General features: G+C 45.6%; 1 protein-coding gene across 4 annotated transcripts in view; it reads right to left on the minus strand.

Moving 5' to 3' along the window:
- The window catches only part of diaph2 (diaphanous-related formin 2), a 589,988-nt gene that overhangs the window by 332,732 nt on the left and 233,222 nt on the right, over positions 1 to 24,034 (minus strand). For all 4 annotated transcript variants that reach the window (XM_083785413.1, XM_083785414.1, XM_083785415.1 and 1 more), the window contains one exon: positions 17,867 to 17,981. In XM_083785413.1, coding sequence (XP_083641539.1) covers positions 17,867 to 17,981 — 115 coding nt within the window. The remainder of the gene's footprint in view (positions 1 to 17,866; positions 17,982 to 24,034) is intronic.

Consider the following 24,034-nt stretch of genomic DNA (forward strand, 5'->3'; position numbering starts at 1 on the left):
TGGGAGAAGGAATGGAAGGTGTCTGCCTGATGTGTACATGTGTAAACGTCTTGTAGGCCTACATTACGTGTACATGTGTGTGTAAGCGTATACACACTGTGTATACGCTGTGTATTACACAGTGACAGAGGCCGGCCTATATGTTTGTGTACAGTATGTGAACGATGAAACAGTGCCTTCAGAGGTACTATACGTGCGTGTGTGCGTGCATGTGTGCGTACGTGTGGGTGCATGGAGGGTGTGACAGCTTCACTGTGGGTTTGAACACCCGTGGGGTTTGCCAGCTCTCTGTTGTTTGTTTATACAGCCATAGATTGGACCAAAGTCAAACGACAGGCCAAAAGCATCATTAAAATAATGGTGCACATTTACAGCAGACTTGTTTGGGCCTCTGCACATTCATCACGTTGCTGCTCGAGGCTTGTTCTGCAGCGACATTCACAGCCAAACACCAGTGTGTTTAATAAAACATGGTATAAAAAAATAAAGAAAACCAAAGAGAACAAAGAACAGAAGAAACAATCTGCAAATGCTGCAATTCACGCACAGTGAACCTCCAGGCCTGTCGCACAGCAATATAACCAAATGCATGCACGCCTTGTCATTTATCTAAATCATTTCACCTTTCCAGGGGAATTTGTCCGGTTCACTAATGCCATTAGACAGTGGGAAATATCAAGAATTTTAAACAGTGATGAAGGTGAAGACGTGAAAGACTCACACAAAGAGGGTAAGTTAAGAAAATAAATAAATGTAAGGCTATTGCAAAAAAAAAAGAAGAAGAAAAAAATGCATATACTTTTGTTAGGCTACAAGGCCTGCTATAAGAAGCTATTTTGTATTCATTGGAAGAGGAACACAGAGGAGCAGGTAGGAGAGACAAATGCCAGATGACGGGGGTGTATAAAGCCGATAAGTGAGCAGTGGGTAAGGGAAGCGGCGAGTAGTACTAAAGGCTTGTGCAGCAATCTGCACACATACCAGAGAGGAACTGTAAAACGTGCGATGGAGAGAGAGAGTATGTGTGTGTGTGTGGGGGGGCCCCCCACGGCGCGGTGCTCAGTCTTCCAGACAGCCGGCGGAGGGGCTTTAACATCGCTCCTCTTTGTATCGCATGTGCCCTGGAAAAACCCTAACACCATGTCTCATTCCTGAGGTCGGGTCTCTCTTACCCCCTCTGATCCACAGATCTCTCCCACTCTCCCCGACAACTCCAGGCCCGCGAGTTGTGTGCCGCTTTTTTGCTCATGCGTAACTCTCACAGACGTCAAGAGGATATTTGGGGGGGGGGGGGGGGGGGGGGGAATATCAAACAAATCAAAACAGTAGTTTTGATGTGAACTCTTTGCAGAGAAAATGTGTTTTGGCCCTGATGCCTAGAAGCCTTTGGAATACAATTCCAATAATCAAACCAGTCTGCCTGATCGCCTCATCTCAACCAAAAGGATTTCCGCTGGGTGCTGCCGAGCCTCAACCTTTGCTGTCTGTTCACTCATTCTGTCTCACTGTGGCTGAACCCAAGGCACCATCTTGATCACGTAGTGCTCAGGTTGTTTATCTGGCCTACGTCTAGCACAAACTCCATCAGAGAACACTGGTCCAAAAAAAGAAAATCAGATCATGAACAGATTGCTGCCACCCGCTTGTGCAATTATGAGCTCAAAACCAATAGAAGAAGAAGCTAAGAAGCTAAAAAACGAATTAAGCATGATAACAAGTCACCTGACTCGGCGGACCAGTTCCATGTCAGGGTTTGTGCTGGGAGAGCAACAGGACTTGCACAAGGTTTTCTGTTTATTTGGATGGAAATTGAAAGTGCACAGCAGGTGTGATCCCATGCAAATTTGGCGAGGGTGGATTTAAGAGAAGAAGTGTACAATCTAGTGTACAACATTTGGCAATTACAACCGACGGTTTCTGTAAACAGCAGCATGACCATGTGGTTGAACTGGAGCACTTTGAAAAGCAAACTGAGTCTAAAGACCTATCAGAGGGAAAACAAAATACCAGCCGTGGTTTAAGTAGAACAAAAGCCCGGCACAGAGAGTGAAAACAGAGCGCTAACGGTTTCTAATACAGTGTCAAGAGTGTAATTGAATCAATGCGAATGGAGTTGAGTAAAGGCTGCCATTATGGAAGCGCAACTAGGAGAAAAACAGAGTGGTAGTAAAGGCTTGTCTGCTTCTTGAGGCTAAATGTATACATTGTTTTTGTTGTATACTGTAAGCATAAAACAAACTAGGACATAATATATAAGGCAACCGAATAGCAGTGGTGTCATCTCAGAGGCGAGCATTGTACTTTTAACATATTGCAATTATTTGAAAATGTTAGTTACCACGGTAATTACTTTGTAGATTCTGATCATTATTAAGAAACATACATTAATCACTTCATTCCTCTCGTATACTTAAACTCAGTTCTGATAATCTATCAGTCCACCTTGACTATTGACGGTAAAGGAAAGGGAAAGTAGAAGAAGAAGTTGATCCATTACAAATTAATGTACCTTCACTTATCACAGTGGACACACACACAGTGAAGTGCACCATTATTATATCTACACTCCCTGGGAGGTTGATTAGATATGCTCCATGTGTTGTTATCGGGGATCAAGGGTGCGAGGGGAGATAATGAGGCTCCGCTGGGGTTCTTTTCCTGTACATGAAACTGCCCCACCCTTGAAGGCAAGTGTCAATGTTCTCACTGTGCGGTCCACTCCAGGAACCATGGAGGACCAAGTGGCCCGGCCCTTACGGGTCTATAAGGGCTGAACAAGGTTATGGCATGTAATTCTACAGGCTGGGCCGACACATACGTCTTCCTGGTGGGGGCTCCTCAGTGGCAGGTGAATCAGGAGGATACAACAGCAGTGACAACACAGCAATGGGTCTTTTTGGTTCCATGTATAGCCTACACTCTTAGACTAAGTATTTTACATTGTAGATTGGGGTCCCGGAGTTTTTGTATTTGTATGTATAAAATGGGGGACAGAGGCTTAATGCGTATAAAATCAGGTGGTCCGTGAATAAATTTAAATAAAGTTGAGAATCATTGACTTAAAGAGATATGCTAGCTAACAAAGATCCCAGCCAATAAGGACTAGTATACACCTAGAAGAATAAGCGCACGCATGAATACAACACATGCACAAATTCAACACATGCCTAAGTTCAACACATGGACCAATACAAGGCATGCAGAGACACAGACTGTGAAAGGAATCCTGGAGTTTTAAATACTACCACCTTCTTCTTCACCCAGGGAGGCTTATTGCAATGATATGAATAATTCTGAGAGGCTGGAGGATTATTATTCACGAGGACGGTATCAAAATGACAAATGGAGCGATAATGAACAAAGCGAGTATGTACACTTTGACATGTCAAGCCTGCGTACGGCGGCGGAATACAGTACGTGGCACATGCTGTGCACACCCTCCATTCAAACAACTTTAAGATTCTATTTAACGATGAAAGAGAAGGACTTACTTCACAGGACTGTCAAGAGTGAACTTTATGGAAATGGATTCTGGAGTGCAGGGTGTACTCTAGTTTGACAGATTTTTTTCCCCCTCACCTTATCAATAGTCAGTATGTGTGCTGGTGCACAATGTGAGGTTATGGATTCTTGCGACGACAATATTCTCAAACCAATTACAGAGCTTGGACAAAGAAATAATACAAAGAAATAAAAGCAGAGTTCTGCTGCCACAATGGTGCAAGAAGCTATGATATTCAACAATAACAACGTGATTATGAGTGAATGGTAACTGTCTTGTCTAGACTTGTCTAATATCACTGGGTTCTTAACGTCGGGTCCAGGGACCACCGGGGATCCAAATGGATCCTTACGGGTCTGTAACTGTACGGTTCAATTTGGATCTACCGGTATGTGTATACTCTCAGAGTAAAATGACAATGCAGGAGGAGACTTGGTGGAAAGAATTCTGTGTTAGTTAAAACTAGCAGGCCAAAAGCAAAAGAAAAAGTGCACCTAAAGACACAAAAAAGCAGGGTGCATGCTTGGGAGGCACTAAGACGCAGGTATCAATGTATTTGTAGGATTAAACTTAAAGTGCACTGCAGTGACAGCTAAAATGGTTCTCATTTGAGATGAGAAGATTAAAATCAGTGGGATATCGCAGCTAGGCAATATGGAGTAAGAATGAGAGGTAAACTCTCTCTCGCCAACCCTCTCATCCCCATAGTACCACTAATGTACAATAAACCAATTACATGTCATTAATATTTAAGGGCCTAATTTCCATGCATATGTGATATATTAAAAAGGCACAGGGATGAGCAAGAACAAGGGCTGACCCTGAGACGTGCACAGTTGGCTGGCCACCCCAAACAGGGAGACGTGCACAGTGGGCTGCCACCCCAAACAGGGAGACGTGCACAGTGGGCTGCCTCCCCAAACAGGGAGACGTGCACAGTGGGCTGCCTCCCCAAACAGGGAGACGTGACAGTGGGCTGCCTCCCCAAACAGGGAGACGTGACAGTGGGCTGCCACCCCAAACAGGGAGACGTGACAGTGGGCTGCCACCCCAAACAGGGAGACGTGCACAGTGTGCTGGCCTCCCCAAACAGGGAGACGTGCACAGTGGGCTGCCCCCCCAAACAGGGAGACGTGCACAGTGTGCTGGCCTCCCCAAACAGGGAGACGTGCTTAGTGGGCTGCCTCCCCAAACAGGGAGACGTGCACAGTGGGCTGCCTCCCCAAACAGGGAGACGTGCTCAGTGGGCTGCCTCCCCAAACAGGGAGACGTGCTCAGTGGGCTGCCTCCCCAAACAGGGAGACGTGCACAGTGGGCTGCCTCCCCAAACAGGGAGACGTGACAGTGGGCTGCCTCCCCAAACAGGGAGACGTGCACAGTGGGCTGCCTCCCCAAACAGGGAGACGTGCACAGTGGGCTGCCCCCCCAAACAGGGAGACGTGCACAGTGGGCTGCCTCCCCAAACAGGGAGACGTGCTCAGTGGGCTGCCTCCCCAAACAGGGAGACGTGCTCAGTGGGCTGCCTCCCCAAACAGGGAGACGTGCTCAGTGGGCTGCCTCCCCAAACAGGGAGACGTGCACAGTGGGCTGCCTCCCCAAACAGGGAGACGTGACAGTGGGCTGCCCCCCCAAACAGGGAGACGTGCTCAGTGGGCTGCCTCCCCAAACAGGGAGACGTGACAGTGGGCTGCCCCCCCCAAACAGGGAGACGTGCTCAGTGGGCTGCCTCCCCAAACAGGGAGACGTGACAGTGGGCTGCCCCCCCAAACAGGGAGACGTGCACATCAGGGTGCTTTGTGTTTTATTGAGACAAATGTCCCCTGCCTGCGCAAGCAATTAGAAAAAATGGCTCCCATTCTGAAACGAGGAAAATGGCTTTATCTGAGAGCTCCATCTTTTGTTGTCCGAGTAAAAAGGGCCTAATATCCTCGGGCTTGCGGGAAATAATAATGGACATTTAAATGCTGAATGCGTTAATTTACTACAAAGAGCGAAGGTCTTCTTGGGTTAACAAAACATGATCCCGAGGGAAGCAGCCCTCTTTTTTCACAGACAATAAGGTGGGTTTATGCAGAACTCCATGTGCCAAAAACACATGCAATCTTGTTTCAATGAGAGTACGGCTGTTATGAGTGTTACACACCCTGTGTGTGTGTGTGTGTGTGTGTGTGTGTGTGTGTGTGTGTGTGTGTGTGTGTGTGTGTGTGTGCGTGCTTGCTTGTGCAATTGCTCGAGTGCTTGCATGTTTAGCGCTCATGAGTCCATGCGCTGACTCACACTTGTTCATACATGTACACATGATGTGTGTGTGTGTGTGTGTGTGTGTGTGTGTGTGCGCTCGCGCGCACGTGCGTGCGTGCGTGTATGAGGCTGGCCAGTCTGAGCTCCAGATGGTCAGAGAGAGGTCCAAGGAGAGGGAAGCACGAGGAGATAAGAAAGGAGTGACGGGAGTGAGGGAACCAATGGCAGGCTGAGGAAAAGGAGAGGCAGTTAAACGCCATCAGTAATGAACAGACAGATGTCCTCCAGGGAAGCAGGGCGAGCCATGTAGCCAGAGAGCCCCGGACGTCTTAACACAGCATATATCAAAGGCTCATCACCCGCAGAGCACACATCGCCGCTATTAATACAAGACAGACTGATGGATCAATCCCGCAGTGAGTGCCAGTGTATTGAGCTGAGCTTAAAGTCATTAGCCAAAAAGCCTTTATTACATTGTGAGCGGAGGAGAAGCGAGGCTCTGACGGCAGTCTCGGGATGCTTGTCTTCCAAGAGCAACAAGGCCTTTCAAAGATTTCTATTAACGAGACATATTGTTAGTGAATTAATACATCATATCTCCGGATTAAAAACGCTTTGAGCGGCTGTCGTCGTTAACGCATGTCCCTCAGCCCGAAGCCGCGCATGCACGTTCACGCGCACCCACAGCCTTCAAACATGCGCCGCATGTGGCGCTAAGGCATCGGCAGAGGTCGCATTGGTCACTTTCTATTTATTTTTTGAGCCACGCGAGTTCGGCTGACCAGGCAAGAGAACATTTGATCTGGCAGTGTGAGGTCAGTCCCGGCCTAACCAGTCATTAAGGGACTTATTGGGGTGGGGTGTGTGTGTATGTGGGGGCGCCCAGCCGGATAACCCCCCTGCTGATTCCATCATTACTGGCACCGCGGCAGGGTCATTATCGGCCCGCTGCTGCAGCTTTGTAGCAGGGATTGAGGCGCTGCTGGTGTGCACACACACACACACACACACACACACACACACACACACACACACACACACACACACACACACACAGTGGTGGAAGATGTACTCAGATGTGTTACTTATAAAGTAAAAGTAACTATACCGCAATGTACAGGCCCTGTATTCAACATGTTGGTAATAGTACAAAAGTATCGGCATCAAAATGTAATGTAAAGTACCAAAAGTGAGAAGAAAAGGGTCCCGCACACTGTCTTCACTTATAGAGTAGTAGTTTTATTAGATGACAACGTTTCGGTCTAAACGACCTTCATCAGGTATCTGATTTTTCTTCTCATGATTCGCATTTGGTTGCCGGCTCCGACGCACCTGTCCTTGTAGGAGTGCACAAGGCCTTTTTGTTACAAAGTACCAAAAGTAAAACACTCCGAAAATGGCAGATCTACATACAATCTCGCAACATGTTGCATTGGCAGTGTGCTGTAGAGAACCATCATCTTCACCCAGATTTGGACAAAAAACACAAAAAAGTGTTATATGTGCCATATAAATAAAGTTTCATTTGATTTGAATTGATTAGCACTCCACACAGAAGTATACTTAGCACAACAACTACCCCGTCAACAAGTGAGAAGAGAGTTTATATTCACGGCTAAGTTTAACTTACTGTAGCCTCGGTACCAGGCTTTCATTTTTGTTGGTGCAAAAATTGAAAGCCTGGAGGAACGCATTGGCCGCTCTGGTCTAAAATTGGGAGTCAACCCTTCCGGGTGGGCGTCGCTCCAAATGATGTGACGTAGCGCTGCACTAGGGGGGAGAGGAGGGGCCGGGGGTGACGGACAGATCGATGAGATCCAATCAGGGCGTGCGCAAATCTCAGCCGCGACCCGCCCCTCTAGACCAGAAACCTAACACGTTAGCTCAGGCTAAACTTACTGTAGCCTCTTGGGTTGTTAATTAAAAGAACAATAGCAACTGTAACATATGACCTGCAGGGACTTATTTAAAATATTCCAAACATTGGTAGAGTCGCAGAATACTATTGTACTACTGTCTGGGGTGAGTCTCAAAAACAAAGTAAAAAAATAAAATCAGTGATATTTACAATAGGGATTTGAAGCAACTTGCCTCAGCCGAGCAGTTCTGACTAATAATACGGCCAATACAGTAGCTCACCCCATCTCTCTCTTTCTGCTCTCGCACGCACGCACGCACGCACACACACACGCACACGCACACGCACACGCACACGCACACACACACACACACACACACACACACACACACACACACACACACACACACACACACACACACACACACACACACACACACACACACACACACACACACACACACACACACACACACACACACACACACACACACACACACACACACACACACACACACACACACACACACACACACCCCCCAAAGCCATGGGTGTCATTAGCACAGAGGTATGCTGGGAGGGGTTGGGACCAGTGACCCTGCTCAGAGGAGCAGAATTCAGCCCCTGGTTGGCATGTCTGACAGGCCAATCATTTACATACATCTTCCTTAGTGCTGCAGATGGTCCCTTGCCAGAGAGAACAGGCTGGCTGACAGCTATACTCTCAGACCTTGAAGTGTGGATGGCCTCTAGGACAGTGCTTCTCAAACTGGGGGTCGGTCACTTCATTTCTAACAGAGCAAACTCTGTTCACTTCATGGGGCGGCTTCAATGGCCCTTCAATGGAGTACATATACTTCTATTGGTTTGTCCCTATTTGAAGGCTTCAAATACGGACAACCGGAAGTTTACGGAATGCATTGGAGTGACCGGGCTGTTTTCTGCCCCCTCAATATCGCAACTCTTCTATTAGATGGCTCTGATTTCTAAAGTGACAAGACCCTTTTAATGCCAAATTGTCAAATATAACGTAAGAAAGAGGAAAACATTGCTGCAAACTGTGAACATTTTCACCTAGAATGACAAAATAGCGACGCCAGGCAGAAAGTGGTCAGCCTGGGATCCAGACTGCTTGCTACGTTTGGCATTTCTTTCTCACTTCGCTTCACAGTCCAGAAAGCCTCCTATCTCCGTATCCAAACATGAGAAAACGACTTGTGGCTTCTGATTGGTCTGCAGAGGGGCCAGTGTTGTCCAATGTCAAACTCGAGTCACTCCCTGACTACGTAATGGAAATACGAGTCAAACAGGACTCTGGGCAGACTGATTAGTCAACTAGGACCCTGGCAGACTAATTAGTCAAATAGGACCCTGGGCAGACTGATTAGTCAACTAGGACCCTGGCAGACTGATTAGTCAAATAGGACCCTGGGCAGACTGATTAGTCAACTAGGACCCTGGGCAGACTGATTAGTCAAACAGGACCCTGGGCAGACTGATTAGTCAACTAGGACCCTGGCAGACTGATTAGTCAAACAGGACCCTGGGCAGACTGATTAGTCAAATAGGACCCTGGCAGACTAATTAGTCAAATAGGACCCTGGGCAGACTGATTAGTCAACTAGGACCCTGGCAGACTGATTAGTCAAACAGGACCCTGGGCAGACTGATTAGTCAACTAGGACCCTGGGCAGACTGATTAGTCAAATAGGACCCTGGGCAGACTGATTAGTCAAACAGGACCCTGGGCAGACTGATTAGTCAACTAGGACCCTGGCAGACTGATTAGTCAAATAGGACCCTGGGCAGACTGATTAGTCAACTAGGACCCTGGCACACTGATTAGTCAACTAGGACCCTGGGCAGACTGATTAGTCAAACAGGACCCTGGGCAGATTAGTCAAACAGGACCCTGGGCAGACTGATTAGTCAAACAGGACCCTGGGCAGACTGATTAGTCAACTAGGACCCTGGCACACTGATTAGTCAACTAGGACCCTGGGCAGACTGATTAGTCAAACAGGACCCTGGGCAGATTAGTCAAACAGGACCCTGGGCAGACTGATTAGTCAAATAGGACCCTGGGCCGACTGATTAGTCAAACAGGACCCTTTGCAGACTGATTAGTCAAACAGGACCCTGGGCAGACTGATTAGTCAAATAGGACCCTGGCAGACTGATTAGTCAACTAGGACCCTGGGCAGACTGATTAGTCAAACAGGACTCTGGGCAGACTGATTAGTCAAACAGGACCCTGGGCAGACTGATTAGTCAACTAGGACCCTGGGCAGAATGATTAGTCAAACAGGACCCTGGGCAGACTGATTAGTCAAACAGGACCCTGGGCAGACTGATTAGTCAACTAGGACCCTGGGCAGAATGATTAGTCAAACAGGACCCTGGGCAGACTGATTAGTCAAACAGGACCCTGGGCAGACTGATTAGTCAAATAGGACCCTGGCAGACTGATTAGTCAAATAGGACCCTGGGCAGACTGATTAGTCAAATAGGACCCTTTGCAGACTGATTAGTCAAATAGGACCCTGGGCAGACTGATTAGTCAAACAGGACCCTGGGCAGACTGATTAGTCAAATAGGACCCTGGGCAGAATGATTAGTCAAACAGGACCCTGGGCAGACTGATTAGTCAAACAGGACCCTGGGCAGACTGATTAGTCAACTAGGACCCTGGCAGACTGATTAGTCAAATAGGACCCTGGGCAGACTGATTAGTCAAACAGGACCCTGGGCAGACTGATGAGCGAAGTGAGACAAAGACGGATGTAGCGAATCAGGCTAATAAAGTGGTTAATGCATGCTTAAAGGTATATTCAGTGATATCACTTATTTTTTTGTTTTGTTGTGATAATCCTCCCTAGTGTGCTGACCATATAAGGAGTTCCTCCCTGTCCCCAGTTAACCCCTAAAAACGTAGGTTTCGTTTTTGGCTAGGTGGCTCAGCCTTCATCCAATCAGGATAGAGAGGGGCCTTGCGCCAATCATGATCGAGCGGGGTGTGTGCTGTTGGCCTGTCGCGTGTCCTCCCCACTATAGCGCGTGCATGTGCACATCTTGTTACCGGGGCGGACCAGGGTTTTTTTCCAAATCACCCAAATCACTGAATGCTCATTTAAGATCAGTGTTTTCATTAGGAGTTGAAGTTGTCTGTTTCCAAGTTACTTCCACTCGCTGACTTTGTTGCTTGATGTTTTTTTGCTGAAAAGCTATAGAAACAGCTCTTGAGGAGTCGGACCATGTCATCATTACGAGCTGGCCCTTTGTCAATACGCAGGAGACATTTTGGGAGAAGTATGCCAACATCAATCACGTCTCAAATTGAACCACTGGGCTAGAGCTGAAGGAATTGCCTTTCAAATGCAGCAGGCCATGGCCACACACACACACACACACACACACACACACACACACACACACACACACACACACACACACACACACACACACACACATACACACACACACACACACACACACACACACACACACACGCACAACCCGTAGATTGATAAAGCCAAGTGATGGGAGGAGAGGACAAAGGAAAAGGAAAGAGACGGATAAAGCCAAGTTCAAGGAAAAGCAAAATAACAAAAGGAATGATGCAGCCGAGCGAAAGCAGAAAACAGTAGAGGAAAAGAGAATAGTGTGTGTGTGTGTGTGTGTGGGGGGGGGGGGGGGGCTGAAGAAAGTGAAACAACACAATGTTCTGCAGGGGCCATTTAGGTAAGCAAATATAAAATGCACACGGGGAGACTTGAATTTGGTCCAGCAGTGCCGAGCCAAGGTCTGACACAGACAGAGGGGTTACTTGGGAGCAAGCTTCTGAGGATGCAGCAAAGGGGAGGGAGCGGTCGGAGGAACTGTCGACTCAGGCCGGTGTTACAATCCGACCTACAAGCTCACACAGCGTCACAGAAGCGACGTGTTGTGAGCTTATAGGTCGGCTATTTTGGGTTGCGCACGGTTCCGCTGTGCAGCCGAGCATAAATTAGGCTCCAGGCGCCTGCTCTCTTGTTTGCGTGGGAGGGATGAGCAATAGGGCTCTCTGCCGCGGAGTGTGGACACAGGGATCGGGATGAGCCTGGATGACCTGTGGGAGGCCCCCGGTCCAGCTGATGCAGCTCACTTAGGGTCAGACGAGAGCTGGCCTTCCCCTGACTCTCCTGAAGACCTGAGATGGCAGATCCGTTCGAGTGCACAGGGTTTTACAGTCTGTGTGTTCCAAATGGATCCAATGCCGTTATTATTGCGACGGCAGGTCGCATTTACTATGAAATCGTGCATTTCCTGCCAGTCAGTCAGTCAGTCAGTCAGACAGACAGACAGAGAGTCAGTCAGTTGTCATGTCGTCACGTCACTCACTCACAATCCCATTACATGGGGAAAGCCCCCATATATGCCCAGGTCTCGTGACATCACTATGACATCATCAGGAATAATAGTAAATCAGGGATCATATCATAGTAAATGCGACCTTAAATAAATGCGATATTGTCAGAACCTGTTCTGACATTCCATATATTGATCCTTCTCCATTCATCCTTCCTCTTCGACAGCTGCCACCATTAGATCTCAATATATCATAGAGCTGACCTAACTTCTGACATTCCATAGGTTGATCTGACCTCATCAAACCCTGTACACGCAAGACACGCTCCATACATGGCCAGTGAAGGGCGAGGTCGCTTCTCGCCCTCAGGTGTCTTATTGGTTTTGGTATTGGTTTCCCTATTACTTCCAATAGTTAAAATTGAGGATCTACAAGCTCACAATGCATTGATGAGTCATGTTGTGACTAGTAGCGTGGCTATTTTCGCTGTTTTTACGCAACACTGTGATATAATAAAATAGGCATTCATTCATGAAAATATAAAAGGTGAAACAATAAGATACAAGGTTTGTGCCAGACAGCGACACAATAGCGCCACATATAGCTGCTAATTAAAGGAGCAGTTCATCCACAAAATGACTTATCTTCCATCAGTTACACACATAAAGCCTTGCATTCATGGAGATGTTTTATTTTTTGCATCCTGAGCCAATGGTCATAACTCCGCCGATCATCAAAATGATTGGCTTAGGAAAGCGAGAAAAACAAAAGATTATCCAGGCTTCATAGGGTGTACAGTGTGATTGATATAGATTAGAATAAGTCATATTTTGGGTTAACTACTCCTTTATAGACACAGCTTCAGAAGTGGTTCATTTATTGTAAACATAAACAACAATAATAATAAGTTTCTACTGCAACTGGAAGTATGAAACACAGGGATGGTTGTTGTCTCAGAGAAGAGACACACACCTACAGTGGTAGCAGAAGTACAATATGGACCATCTTAAAACAAACGTCCTACTGGCCTGAGAGTCATGAAATAATAAAGTGACAGACTAGTAGTCAACCAACAACAGGGCATGAACCCTAGTAGTCAACCAACAACAGGGCATGAACCCTAGTAGTCAACCAACAACAGGACATGAACCCTAGTAGTCAACCAACAACAGGACATGAACCCTAGTAGTCAACCAACAACAGGTCATGAACCCTAGTAGTCAACCAACAACAGGACATGAACCCTAGTAGTCAACCAACAACAGGACATGAACCCTAGTAGTCAACCAACAACAGGGCATGAACCCTAGTAGTCAACCAACAACAGGACATGAACCCTAGTAGTCAACCAACAACAGGGCATGAACCCTAGTAGTCAACCAACAACAGGGCATGAACCCTAGTAGTCAACCAACAACAGGGCATGAACCCTAGTAGTCAACCAACAACAGGGCATGAACCCTAGTAGTCAACCAACAACAGGACATGAACCCTAGTAGTCAACCAACAACAGGACATGAACCCTAGTAGTCAACCAACAACAGGGCATGAACCCTAGTAGTCAACCAACAACAGGGCATGAACCCTAGTAGTCAACCAACAACAGGACATGAACCCTAGTAGTCAACCAACAACAGGACATGAACCCTAGTAGTCAACCAACAACAGGACATGAACCCTAGTAGTCAACCAACAACAGGTCAAGCAGTCAAAGTGATTGGCAGTCAAGAGTGCCAAGAAGATAAAACTAGTAAATAAGACTGCTAGGAAATCAAATATACAACCAATGCAAAAAAACCCGACAAACTGGATATTTTCTGCGTTTGTTGGCATAACTTCATTAGAGCAGAACTTGCATTAACAGACATGCCATCTATTGACCATTGTGCGGTCAATAGATACAATAGTACTTCTTCTTCTTCTTACAATATACCTCCAAGATAAAAGAAACAAAGTTCCCCTGGTGCTTTTTCCACACCTACAGTCGTACACTCAGGGCAAAGAACCATCCAAGACAATATCATGTTGTTGATTATCATTTCCTATTCTTGGTAAAAACTAATTAAATGATGGGACTCATGAAATCAGCAAGGGAGATGACAGCCTTGTAGTCTCAGTTGTTTCCAAGGCCTCTGAGTGCAATAAGCATGTAAAGTGTGGGTGCTGACGCACGGGCTCCGCCAAAACATTACTTTCTTTCTATAATTCATGTATTTTCTTTTTTTTTTAATGTTTTTTTGTGGCTTTCGCCTTTATTTAATTTAAATTTTTATGGAGGGACAGACAGTAGGCTGACAGTAAATGGGGAGAGAGATGGGGGGAAGACATGCAGTAATGGCCGTCAGGATCGGGAGTCGAACCCGCGGCACACTGGCAGACTGGATTACCAGCCAAGGTGCCTGGACCACTGAGCCATGGCCCAGGCCTGTAATTAATTTTGTACTCGATTGTAACAAGTATGATTCACAGGGAACGGACAGCTATTCGGGGGAGACACTTAAACCTGCTTGCCTCATCTTTCATCAGTTCACCATACACGGACTAGCTGGTCCCCCAAGAGTGTGCTTAATAAATATCAGGGGGGAGGGCTGCTGGACAAAAAGGAGGCACAAACATCACTTCAAACACTGACCAAAACAATGCCATGCCAAAATAAAAATAAACGTGCCAATTTTGAAGACAAATGAAAGAGCATTCTAAATGTGACTCTTATGTCAGATCAGCACAAAGGATTTATGGCCTGTGTCTATAGACCACAGACTGCATGAGACCAGATTCAGCCAGCACTGCTCTTCTCTCTCTCTCTCTCTCTCTCTCTCTCTCTCTCAGAGATACCAATACCATCCACTTGGTTTCTGATGAATATTGTTGTTGTCACAAACCTTTTATCTCCATATTCTAACTTTTCGTGTTTTTCAGTAAATGAACGCCCTACTTGATCATACTACTGCGTCACACAAAAGCATACCAAGTAGCAGATCCATAAGTTTGAAACGCGGTGCAGGGGCAGAACACGTTGTAGATCAATTGAATCCTGAAGAAGTAACAGTTTTGGACAGATGAGGTTTCCACCCGATAAGAGACGATATGCAGAATGTCAACAATGTCCAACTAAAATAATAATGATATAGCTCTACCAGCTCACAACACGTCGATTTGTGAGGTGCTGTGAGCTTGTAGATCTGCTATTTTTTTGCTAACTAACTATATACTGTAGGGCGTACTGTACATGGTTAAAATCAAGGTACATCCAGATGATATGTGTTTAAACGCCTCTTTTACAGCAAGAATTGTGTAAAATAAACGGTGGTGGTGTTGCGGAGGTGGTGGGGGGAGGGGGGGGAGTTGTATTTTCTTTCTGCAAATGCCACCTACGTACATCAAAGACCTTCCCATCGACTTTTAACTCCAGCAGCGAAATAAAAGGGTTGGAAAGGAGAGTTTTAGGTATCAAACATTAAACAGCATTTTTCATTCATGAGCAAATCATGTCCCGTTTCTACAATAGAGGGGGGAAAGCGCTGATTCAGTGAAGAGGCCGCGGGGGTAATTGATAGGAATCCAGCCAATGTAATTCCCAGGGGGAAACCTACCCCTGCCCGCCAGCGGGGAGGTGGACTATCAATAGAACTCTCTGCTTTATTTCTTTTAATGGATGAGAATATGAATTCAGACATCTAAGGAAATGTAGATATGAGTTGAACTTCTGTCTCTATACAGTACAAACAAAGACATGCGCACACACACACACGCGCACGCGCACACACACACACACACACACACACACACACACACACACACACACACACACACACACACACACACACACACACACACACACACACACGTCAGAGTACAATTAGAAAACTAGTCAGAGTTGCGCTGCCCGAATGTGACTTGAGGCTAAAGCGAGCAAGTCGCCATGTCGAGCGTTGCAAAGTGTCCTTCAGTCGACTCAGCACCGTCCGAGTTATGCACCGATAAGGACAGAAGGGTAAGTCATTGTCCCCGCCTATTCTTGTTACCTCAGAGGCCATTTCTTAGTTTGACGGCGGAGTGCGGGGAGGTGAACTCAAAGAAAACGAGCACTCTTTTTCAATCCGACTGCCTGGTTTCTCAATCGGACTGTTGCGCACACACACACACACACACACACACACACACACACACACACACACACACACACACACACACACACACACACACACACACACACACACACACACACACACACACACACACACACACACACACACACACACACACACAGTATATACAGTATACTAAATATACAGTATATATTGTGTATTTTTAGAATGAGAGGACTGCAGAGCAGTTTGATGCATCAACGGACAGATAGCGTTAATTACTGTTTGCAGTGAACACATAATGAACAGCATCAGCCATCTGAAGCTGGGGTTTTAATTAGCAGCTACAGTATATGTAACGGGGAAGAAAAGGAATCGTTGGCCTATAAGCATTCCATAAAACACATAATATATTCATCTAGATTTCACATTTAATCAACTATTTAACCACTTACTGTAAGCCTTATTTTATACTTCATTTTAGTATGGTGTCGATGGCAAAAATAGCTTTCAGACTCACAATGTGTAATGCTACGTTTCCGCCTATAACCACTCGCCCACAATAGGGACAGCGGGTCTAAAGTGCTTAATTAAAGAGTTTTTTGTTTGTTTCTGGCGTGTGGTACCTCCAGAGGTGTCATGGTGAAGTTATTAAAGGAAAAGCGTGTCTACCCATCTCCCCGTGCAGTGGAGGAGAGCAAAGTGTGACATGACTCCCAGGCCTATCCCGACCGCTTCATTAAGCCCAGCAACATCCTTTCTCACATCATGCTCCATCTGTATTACGTCGACAAATCACCTCAAGGCTGCCGCTGCAAAATTGCTGTTTATTTCGCGGCGTAGAGAGAGAGAGAGAGAGAGAGAATAGATGAGTGTTGTTTTGCGGTCCTGGGGGCTGTGGTGGGGGAGAGAGAGAGAGGCTGCTCGCGGGCTGACTGGTGTCCAAACAGACGGTGGGGATATGGGAAAAGTCAGGGGCTTCTCCTGGGTAGCTGTAACCAGACACACTCTGACTTGAGCTTGAGATTTTGACTGTGCTGTAGCTGTGTGGCTTGACAGCACTCTGACTTCCCCCCCCCCCACCCCCGGCCTTCCCCATTGCTGCTAGAATTAGAGGCTATACGCTGTCAGTAGATGGTGGAAAACACTCAAATTGTCGTGGGAGGAATACATCAACAATCCCCCACACCCCCCCGCTGCGTGTGCAACAGCTCTTCCGCCCCAAAAGGCAAACTCGCACCAGAATGCTTGTGTTATTCATCAGCAAGTTAGGTAGCCCTGGTTGTGTGTCTGAGAAACAAACTGTCGGAGACTGAGAGAACTCCCAGAGCTTCCCTGGAAGAGAAGCCTCTCAACCCCTCACTCCTCGCCACCACGTTCCCCCCCCCCCCCACACACACACACACATCGACGCCCCCAACGGGGAACTGGCCTACTGGACTGGAAAAGGCAGCGAGCAAACCATGTCTGTCCTCAGCTGACTCGTACGTACACACACACACACACGCACACAGAACAAACACAAAATGTCAAGCCATGTTGTATTTCCCAGCATCCTCGCTGACAACACATAAATACCCAACAACAATAGCAACAGCGTCGGTGTCTCCCTCTAATTGGCAGAAACAAGACCAGCACGTCCAGGGACGGTCGGTTCAAAGGCGGAGCAAAAATGTGCACCTATTAAAGATAATTAACATTTCACTGAGTCAAACGGTTTCTTGAAAGTGTCAGGAGATGAAAGCGGCCTGGCAGGTGGTAAAATGAAGCATGTGTGTGTGTGTGTGTATTAATTAAGGAAGTAGAGGGGAGACATGAGGCCCCCTTACCTTTGCTCCGCGACGAGAAGCTCAGGGAGAGCTGGGCAAAAAGGTCAGGATTCTCAAACTTCTCCTCCTTGACTTTGATCCAGAAGCAATTCTCTGCCATTTCCTGAGGCACTATCTGCAATGACACGAGGATTCCATTATCACCACAATCAGAGGCTGCCATTCCACTGCTCTGCCACTCAAACAGTGCCTCTCACTGGAGATAGGGTGTGTGTGTGTGTGTGTGTGTGTGTGTGTGTGTGTGTGTGTGTGTGTGTGTGTGTGTGTGTGTGTGTGTGTGTGCGCGCACACGAGAGATTTATTAAGAGAGATTTATATAGAGACTCTTATTAGGTGAGTGTTCAAGGTTGGTAGCATGACACAAACTGAGGGACAGTGGGTGACTTGTTTATATACCGTACATACAGCATTGCAGTAAGATGTCTGCTTATTGTTATCATGTATGTACCGTTTGTTATTGTATCATTGTGTACAGTATAGCCTACTGTATAGCCTATTATTTTCTATCATACAGTATGCCATTAATGTTTTGGCAATATGAGAAGAGAGAGAGAGAGAGAGATAATGAAAGTCAATTGGGAAGATCAAACTGTTTTAGGATTAACATTCTTAAAAACAAAAAAAGGTTAATTGTGTCACAGTTCACAACAGCTCACAATCTATCCAGGACGCCATGCTAGTATGAACACCTTCCTATGAGTTAAATTAGGCACCAGAATACGCCATAATAAAATATAGTATGGACTATACATACCATGCACCCTTTTAATTTACCTCTCCCGTTCTGAAAGGGATCTTTGATATCAAATCAAAGAAAGAGTCTGGAAATTACAAAAAGGATGCTCTTTATTAAATCGACGTTTCATCAGTTTGTCCTGATGAAGGTCAATTTAATAAAGAGCAGTTTCAGACAGTGTGCGGGACCTCCTTCTTTTGATTTGATATCAAAGATCCCATTTGGACCTTCCTGTCTGTCGCTTAACCTTTGAGGTGTGCATTGGCCATCTTTGTGTACCCCTCCCCACCCCACCATGACCTCCAGGAAGCAGCACAGCTTCTAAAACAAAGCTAAGCAACAGAAACATAGGTGGGACAGATCAGAGAGGGGGAGAAGAGAGAGAGCGAGAGAGAGATGCACATGCCTCTAATGTGTTTGTACAGATAATTGCCCTTTAATGTGAGGTTGTACTACAGGTTGTGTGGAGTGGTGAGGTGGGGTGAGTATACTTAGTGACACCGCTGTTGTTCTCCATGGAGAGCTATTATTGCACCTCTGTGATTATTAGCCCTCTCAAAACCTCCAGAGGCTATAGAGGCAACACTTAACTCATTTTGGGCGGGAACACCATTTAGTGTTTCAAGCGTTATGTTAGACTTTAGCTATAGAAAAATATCAGATCTACAAGCTTGTGGGTCTGCTATTTTAGAAAAATAGCAAATTTCGTTGTGTGTGTGCACCGTTTTGTGCACGCAACAAGGTGCCCCGGCACCCTTCTCCACACTCACCTATACGTCCCACTCTAGAACACTAGAATACTAGAATGCGATCCACTCCTTGCCCACTACAAAGTGCCATTCGTATAGTGGGTGGCGGTGGACAACTGGACACGGTAAGGTTATTGTAATTTTGCATTTTTCATTAGATAAAAGCTGCACACCTGCTTTACAGATCACAATAAGTCAAAATGAAACTACTGTATATTGTGTGATAAAGACAATGTAAAACAATGTAAAATTACAGAGAACATTTTTCCTAATTTACGGATATTTCTAATTATTTAATGAATTAACTATAATAACCTTGGCGGTAAACTACTCAAATCTGGCGCTGTAAAACTATCAACTATGACAGTTATGGATTGTTCAGAAATGCTGCAAGTGAAATGGGATAATGTATTACTACTATTAAAGTTGAGGACTATGACTTGGCTGTCATATTTCTTCCCAATACTGCACATATCAAGGGCCTTGACAGGCATGACAAGGACAGATTTATGACAGCCAAGACGAGAACATCAGAGGAAGTCTCAGCTTACACCTTACATCAGTAGAGGTATGTTATTTTTTTATTTTTTTTATCCAATGTAGCTGAGCTGCATAAAAATGACTAAACTACCCTGGATATCCGCAGTGACTGTAAGCCAGCCATATTCCCCAATGAAACCAAATCTGATTATTTTGTTTGATTGATGAGGGGTCGGCAGCTTCATTCTGATAATCAGGCTAAAGCCCAAACCACACCAAAGGGTCACCATGCAACTCCTTGGGTCCAAACGATTGCAAGGGGTTAACGCTAAATCCGTCTCGACCCTTTTGTGTGCTTTGGGCCATTGAATTCCATAGGTTGAATCACTAGGGTCAACGTGGGTCAACGTGCACCAAGACATATCACACCGCAGTGACAACGCTAAAACCGTCCTGACCCTTTGGTGTGGTTATAGGGCTTAACACTAACCATGACATCCCTTTAGGCACTTTTTCATTTCTTAAAAAACAAAACAAACAAATAAAGCGGACACTGCAGATCGACCAGCTCACAACGCTTCATGTTGTGTTGTAGATCGGCTATTTTTGCTAGTTGATGTATGACTAAGTAAATAAGACTAAAGTCAGTCAATATGTAAATGACATTATATTATGCATAATATATTGTACAGTCATGACTGCGCTTTGTGTGGAGTACCGTCCTTTGTATCAGTGTCCATAACCATTGTTTATTCATGTTTTTATTTTTGAACAGCATTCGTTTTTTTAATGTGCTTTACGAACACAATTTACTTCCTTACAATTTATGGAGCTAGTGTATACTATTTCAGCACGGCTCAGACGATAACACATTGGTTATGAGAACAGCTAAAAGCTGCTCCTAACTTCCAACAGCAGCGGTGAATGAGCGATGTGAGGGAAATATCAAACGGTGGTTCATTTTAATTGCCCTCTTTTCCCAGCGCCTATAAAATTAAGTTGTTTTTCTCTCCCTGCGAAAACCCCCCCCCCATAATCAACAAGGAAGAAAATACGGGTGACAATAATCAAATTAAACAAAGTGCTTAGTGGAGGGGGAATTTGTAAAAAATAATACTGTATATTAACTAATAAACTTATTGTTTTTTATTATGGCAACAAAAGAAGTGCTTTCTGTTTGGGAGGAGAATGGGTCCACGTGTGGTAAACACACCATGGGAACAACAGATTAGTGATCCCCTGCCCACCACACCGCCGCAGCCTATCTGTCCCATCTCCGTCTGGTCTGAGATAGCGCCGACATCTGGTGGTGTAAAGTAACCAAGTACATGTACTCAAGTGCTGTACTTAATACACTTTTGGGTAATGGTACTTTACTTGAGTATTTTCCAATTTCCGACACTTTTTTAATACATTTGAAAACTTGAAATGGGACAGTCTGCATAATGTGTACTTTTACTTTTGGTACTTTATGTCCATTTTGATACCAATACTTTTGTACATCTGTACATCTGTAATTCCGGACTTTTACATGCTTTAACAGGGCATTTCTACATTGCAGAATTGATACTTTTACTTAAAGTAAAAAAGAACGGAGTACTTTTTCCACCACTGCGGACATCTGGTGAGCCTCTGCTGATCTGATAAGTCAGTGAACCGGTATGAACTTCTGCTAATGCCGCAGTGGGTGAACAACTTTTTTTGGAGCAGTACTTTGTTGGATAGTAATGGCGAGGACTCTGTACCGTACACCACTGCTCTTCCTTCCTGTGGTGGTTTAGCTTACTGGGGCACGACTGCAGGGACCCAACCCAGCCGGGTGTCCAAAGACCCACCAATGCTCTGGGAGTCCGCTTGTACACCACTGATCTATGTCCAAGAGGCGAGTGAATCTCAACTTCTGCCTCAAATAAGCATCCCTTCAAAGATGTGCTGAGGCCATTCCACGTGAGGTTTGCCCTCATTCTTTTTAGGGGTGCAGGGTGAAGGAGTGTTGAAGATGGGGGGGGGGGGGGTACAGGGCCCTGGCTCTGCTGCTGCTTCAGATGCCGACTGAGCAATCATTTACTTTTACAGTAAACGCGTTCCGTTCCCCCGTGTGGGTGTTCAAACCCAAGGAGAAATTACATTACACTACCTCAGGGCTACAATCTCCACTACCAGTTCTCACACACACACGCACTCACGCACGCACGCACGCACACACACACGCACGCACGCACGCACGCACAAAGCTGCTGCACGGCTGGGGGGAGAATAAATAAATAAATAAATGAAAAGGAAATAAATAAATAAATGTGTCCTTACTTTATTGCTCTTGCCTGCTTTACTATCCAAAGCACTCCCACTCTTCGCTCCACTCTTACCTACATGCTGTTCTTACGAGATGGAGAGGCCCCGAGTGGGTGATTTAAAAAAAAGGTAAAAGGTGCACATTCATTCACTTGCGGCTATAACCTCTTTCTGTCAACTCTCCGTGTCTATCTTCTTTCAACTCCTTCCTTCCCCCCTCCCTCTCATTGAGTTATTATGCGTGCATCCTTTTCATCAACATTGAGATAAGAATGCTTCTTCTCCTCCCCTCACACTCGTCCTATCCGACGTGTATAATTCATATTTACTCTTGTTTAAATTATAGGGAGGGGAGCAGGAGGCGGTTGAAGGCTTTGAAAAAAAGGTGCCATCTACTCCTTTCCTCCTTAAAAAGAATAAAAATAAAAAAGATCTGTCCGTGGTGGCTGCCGGCACCTTCCGCACCTCCATCTGCTGCGAGCGGAGAAGACAGACGACTTATGTCCCACTTAATCCACACAAGAGACACAGATTGCTTTTCCTCAGGTGCTTACGAATTCCATTTGCATCTCCAGACTCCGGCGTCCGTGAAAGCAAGGTTAATGCACAGGCACATTCACTCATTACTGTACCAGGAACGGGGCATGAAAGGAACATGGTACACACAGTGGTTCCCAAAATGTCCCATTCCAAGGACCCCCTCTAGCTGCGGGCCCCCTTCTGTGAAATGGATTAAAAAATAAATGTGAAATGTAAGTATATTTGATAAAATCTTTGACAAAAATGACATCCCTGCAATAGGGATACGAGGATAAATGTGGTGGAACTGGCACAATAATGTTATGAATTGAATTTTAATTGAAATAAAAATGTGATTATCCATTCAGTGAGCAGTCATAGGCGATATTATAGCATTCCGTCCGTTATAACCTAATACCTTTGGAGCATACGCCGAAGTATGCGCCTTTGATCCATGAAAATCCCTCTGAAAATAGTCGCATGGTTTGTTGCCAAGCCGAAAAATAATCCACCGTCGTGATGCGGAAGAACAACAAACAGTAATGGCGGATGGATACCAGTGTAAAACCTCGTTCACTTGCATCATTTTTCCAGAAGCCCTTGCAAGCCAGTGGATAGGTCAATTTCCAGTTACGTCATCATGACGCACCGGCCTCGTCACCATGTCCGCGACAAAGCCGCTATTTAATTTAAGTCATTAAAAAACGGCCAATTAAACATATGGAACAAATAGCGGGCGGGTATAGCAGGTTACGCAGGGAAAGACAATAGAATAAAAGGCGTGTATAGCGGGTTACGCAGGGAAGCTGTTAAGCACATTGGGTCCATTAATGTGGTGAAATGGCCAGTTGTGTCTCCCATCAACATTTAACGTTTCATCAGGGATGCATGAGTGCCTTCAAAACAATAATCTTACGAAAAAAGCATATAATCTCAGTCCGTCCATCTGTCTGTAGTTCACGTATCTCAAGATAAGAGGGACACAAACAGCCAGGGTACTCCTACAACGGGTAGTGCATACTGTAAGTGGGCGGGGCATGCATTCACAACTTTCATTGTTCCTGACTCCCGCGTATAGGCCGCTGCCACCAGTAATACTAATGAATTAGGAAACATTCAAAGCTTTATATCAAGTTGAGGTTTTGTCTCCCAATTAAAACCATAAACATAATTTTCACCAAAAGCGTGATTTCCAAAGACAAAGCCCTAACGTTTTTGTCGATGTTGTCAATAATAGGATATAAAAAAGCAAGGTTACACAGAAGCATAATATATGCAAAACACCACTAAATTAATGCAAAGAAGTCCTGAGGCAATGGATAAATTAACTATGGTAAAATATTGCCATCCATGGCAGAGAATGCCCTATCGAAACCATATTCAAATGTGGCG

The sequence above is a fragment of the Protomyctophum parallelum genome (genome assembly GCF_964188405.1).
Source record: "Protomyctophum parallelum genome assembly, chromosome: 16".
Classification (NCBI taxonomy): Eukaryota; Metazoa; Chordata; class Actinopteri; order Myctophiformes; family Myctophidae; genus Protomyctophum; species Protomyctophum parallelum.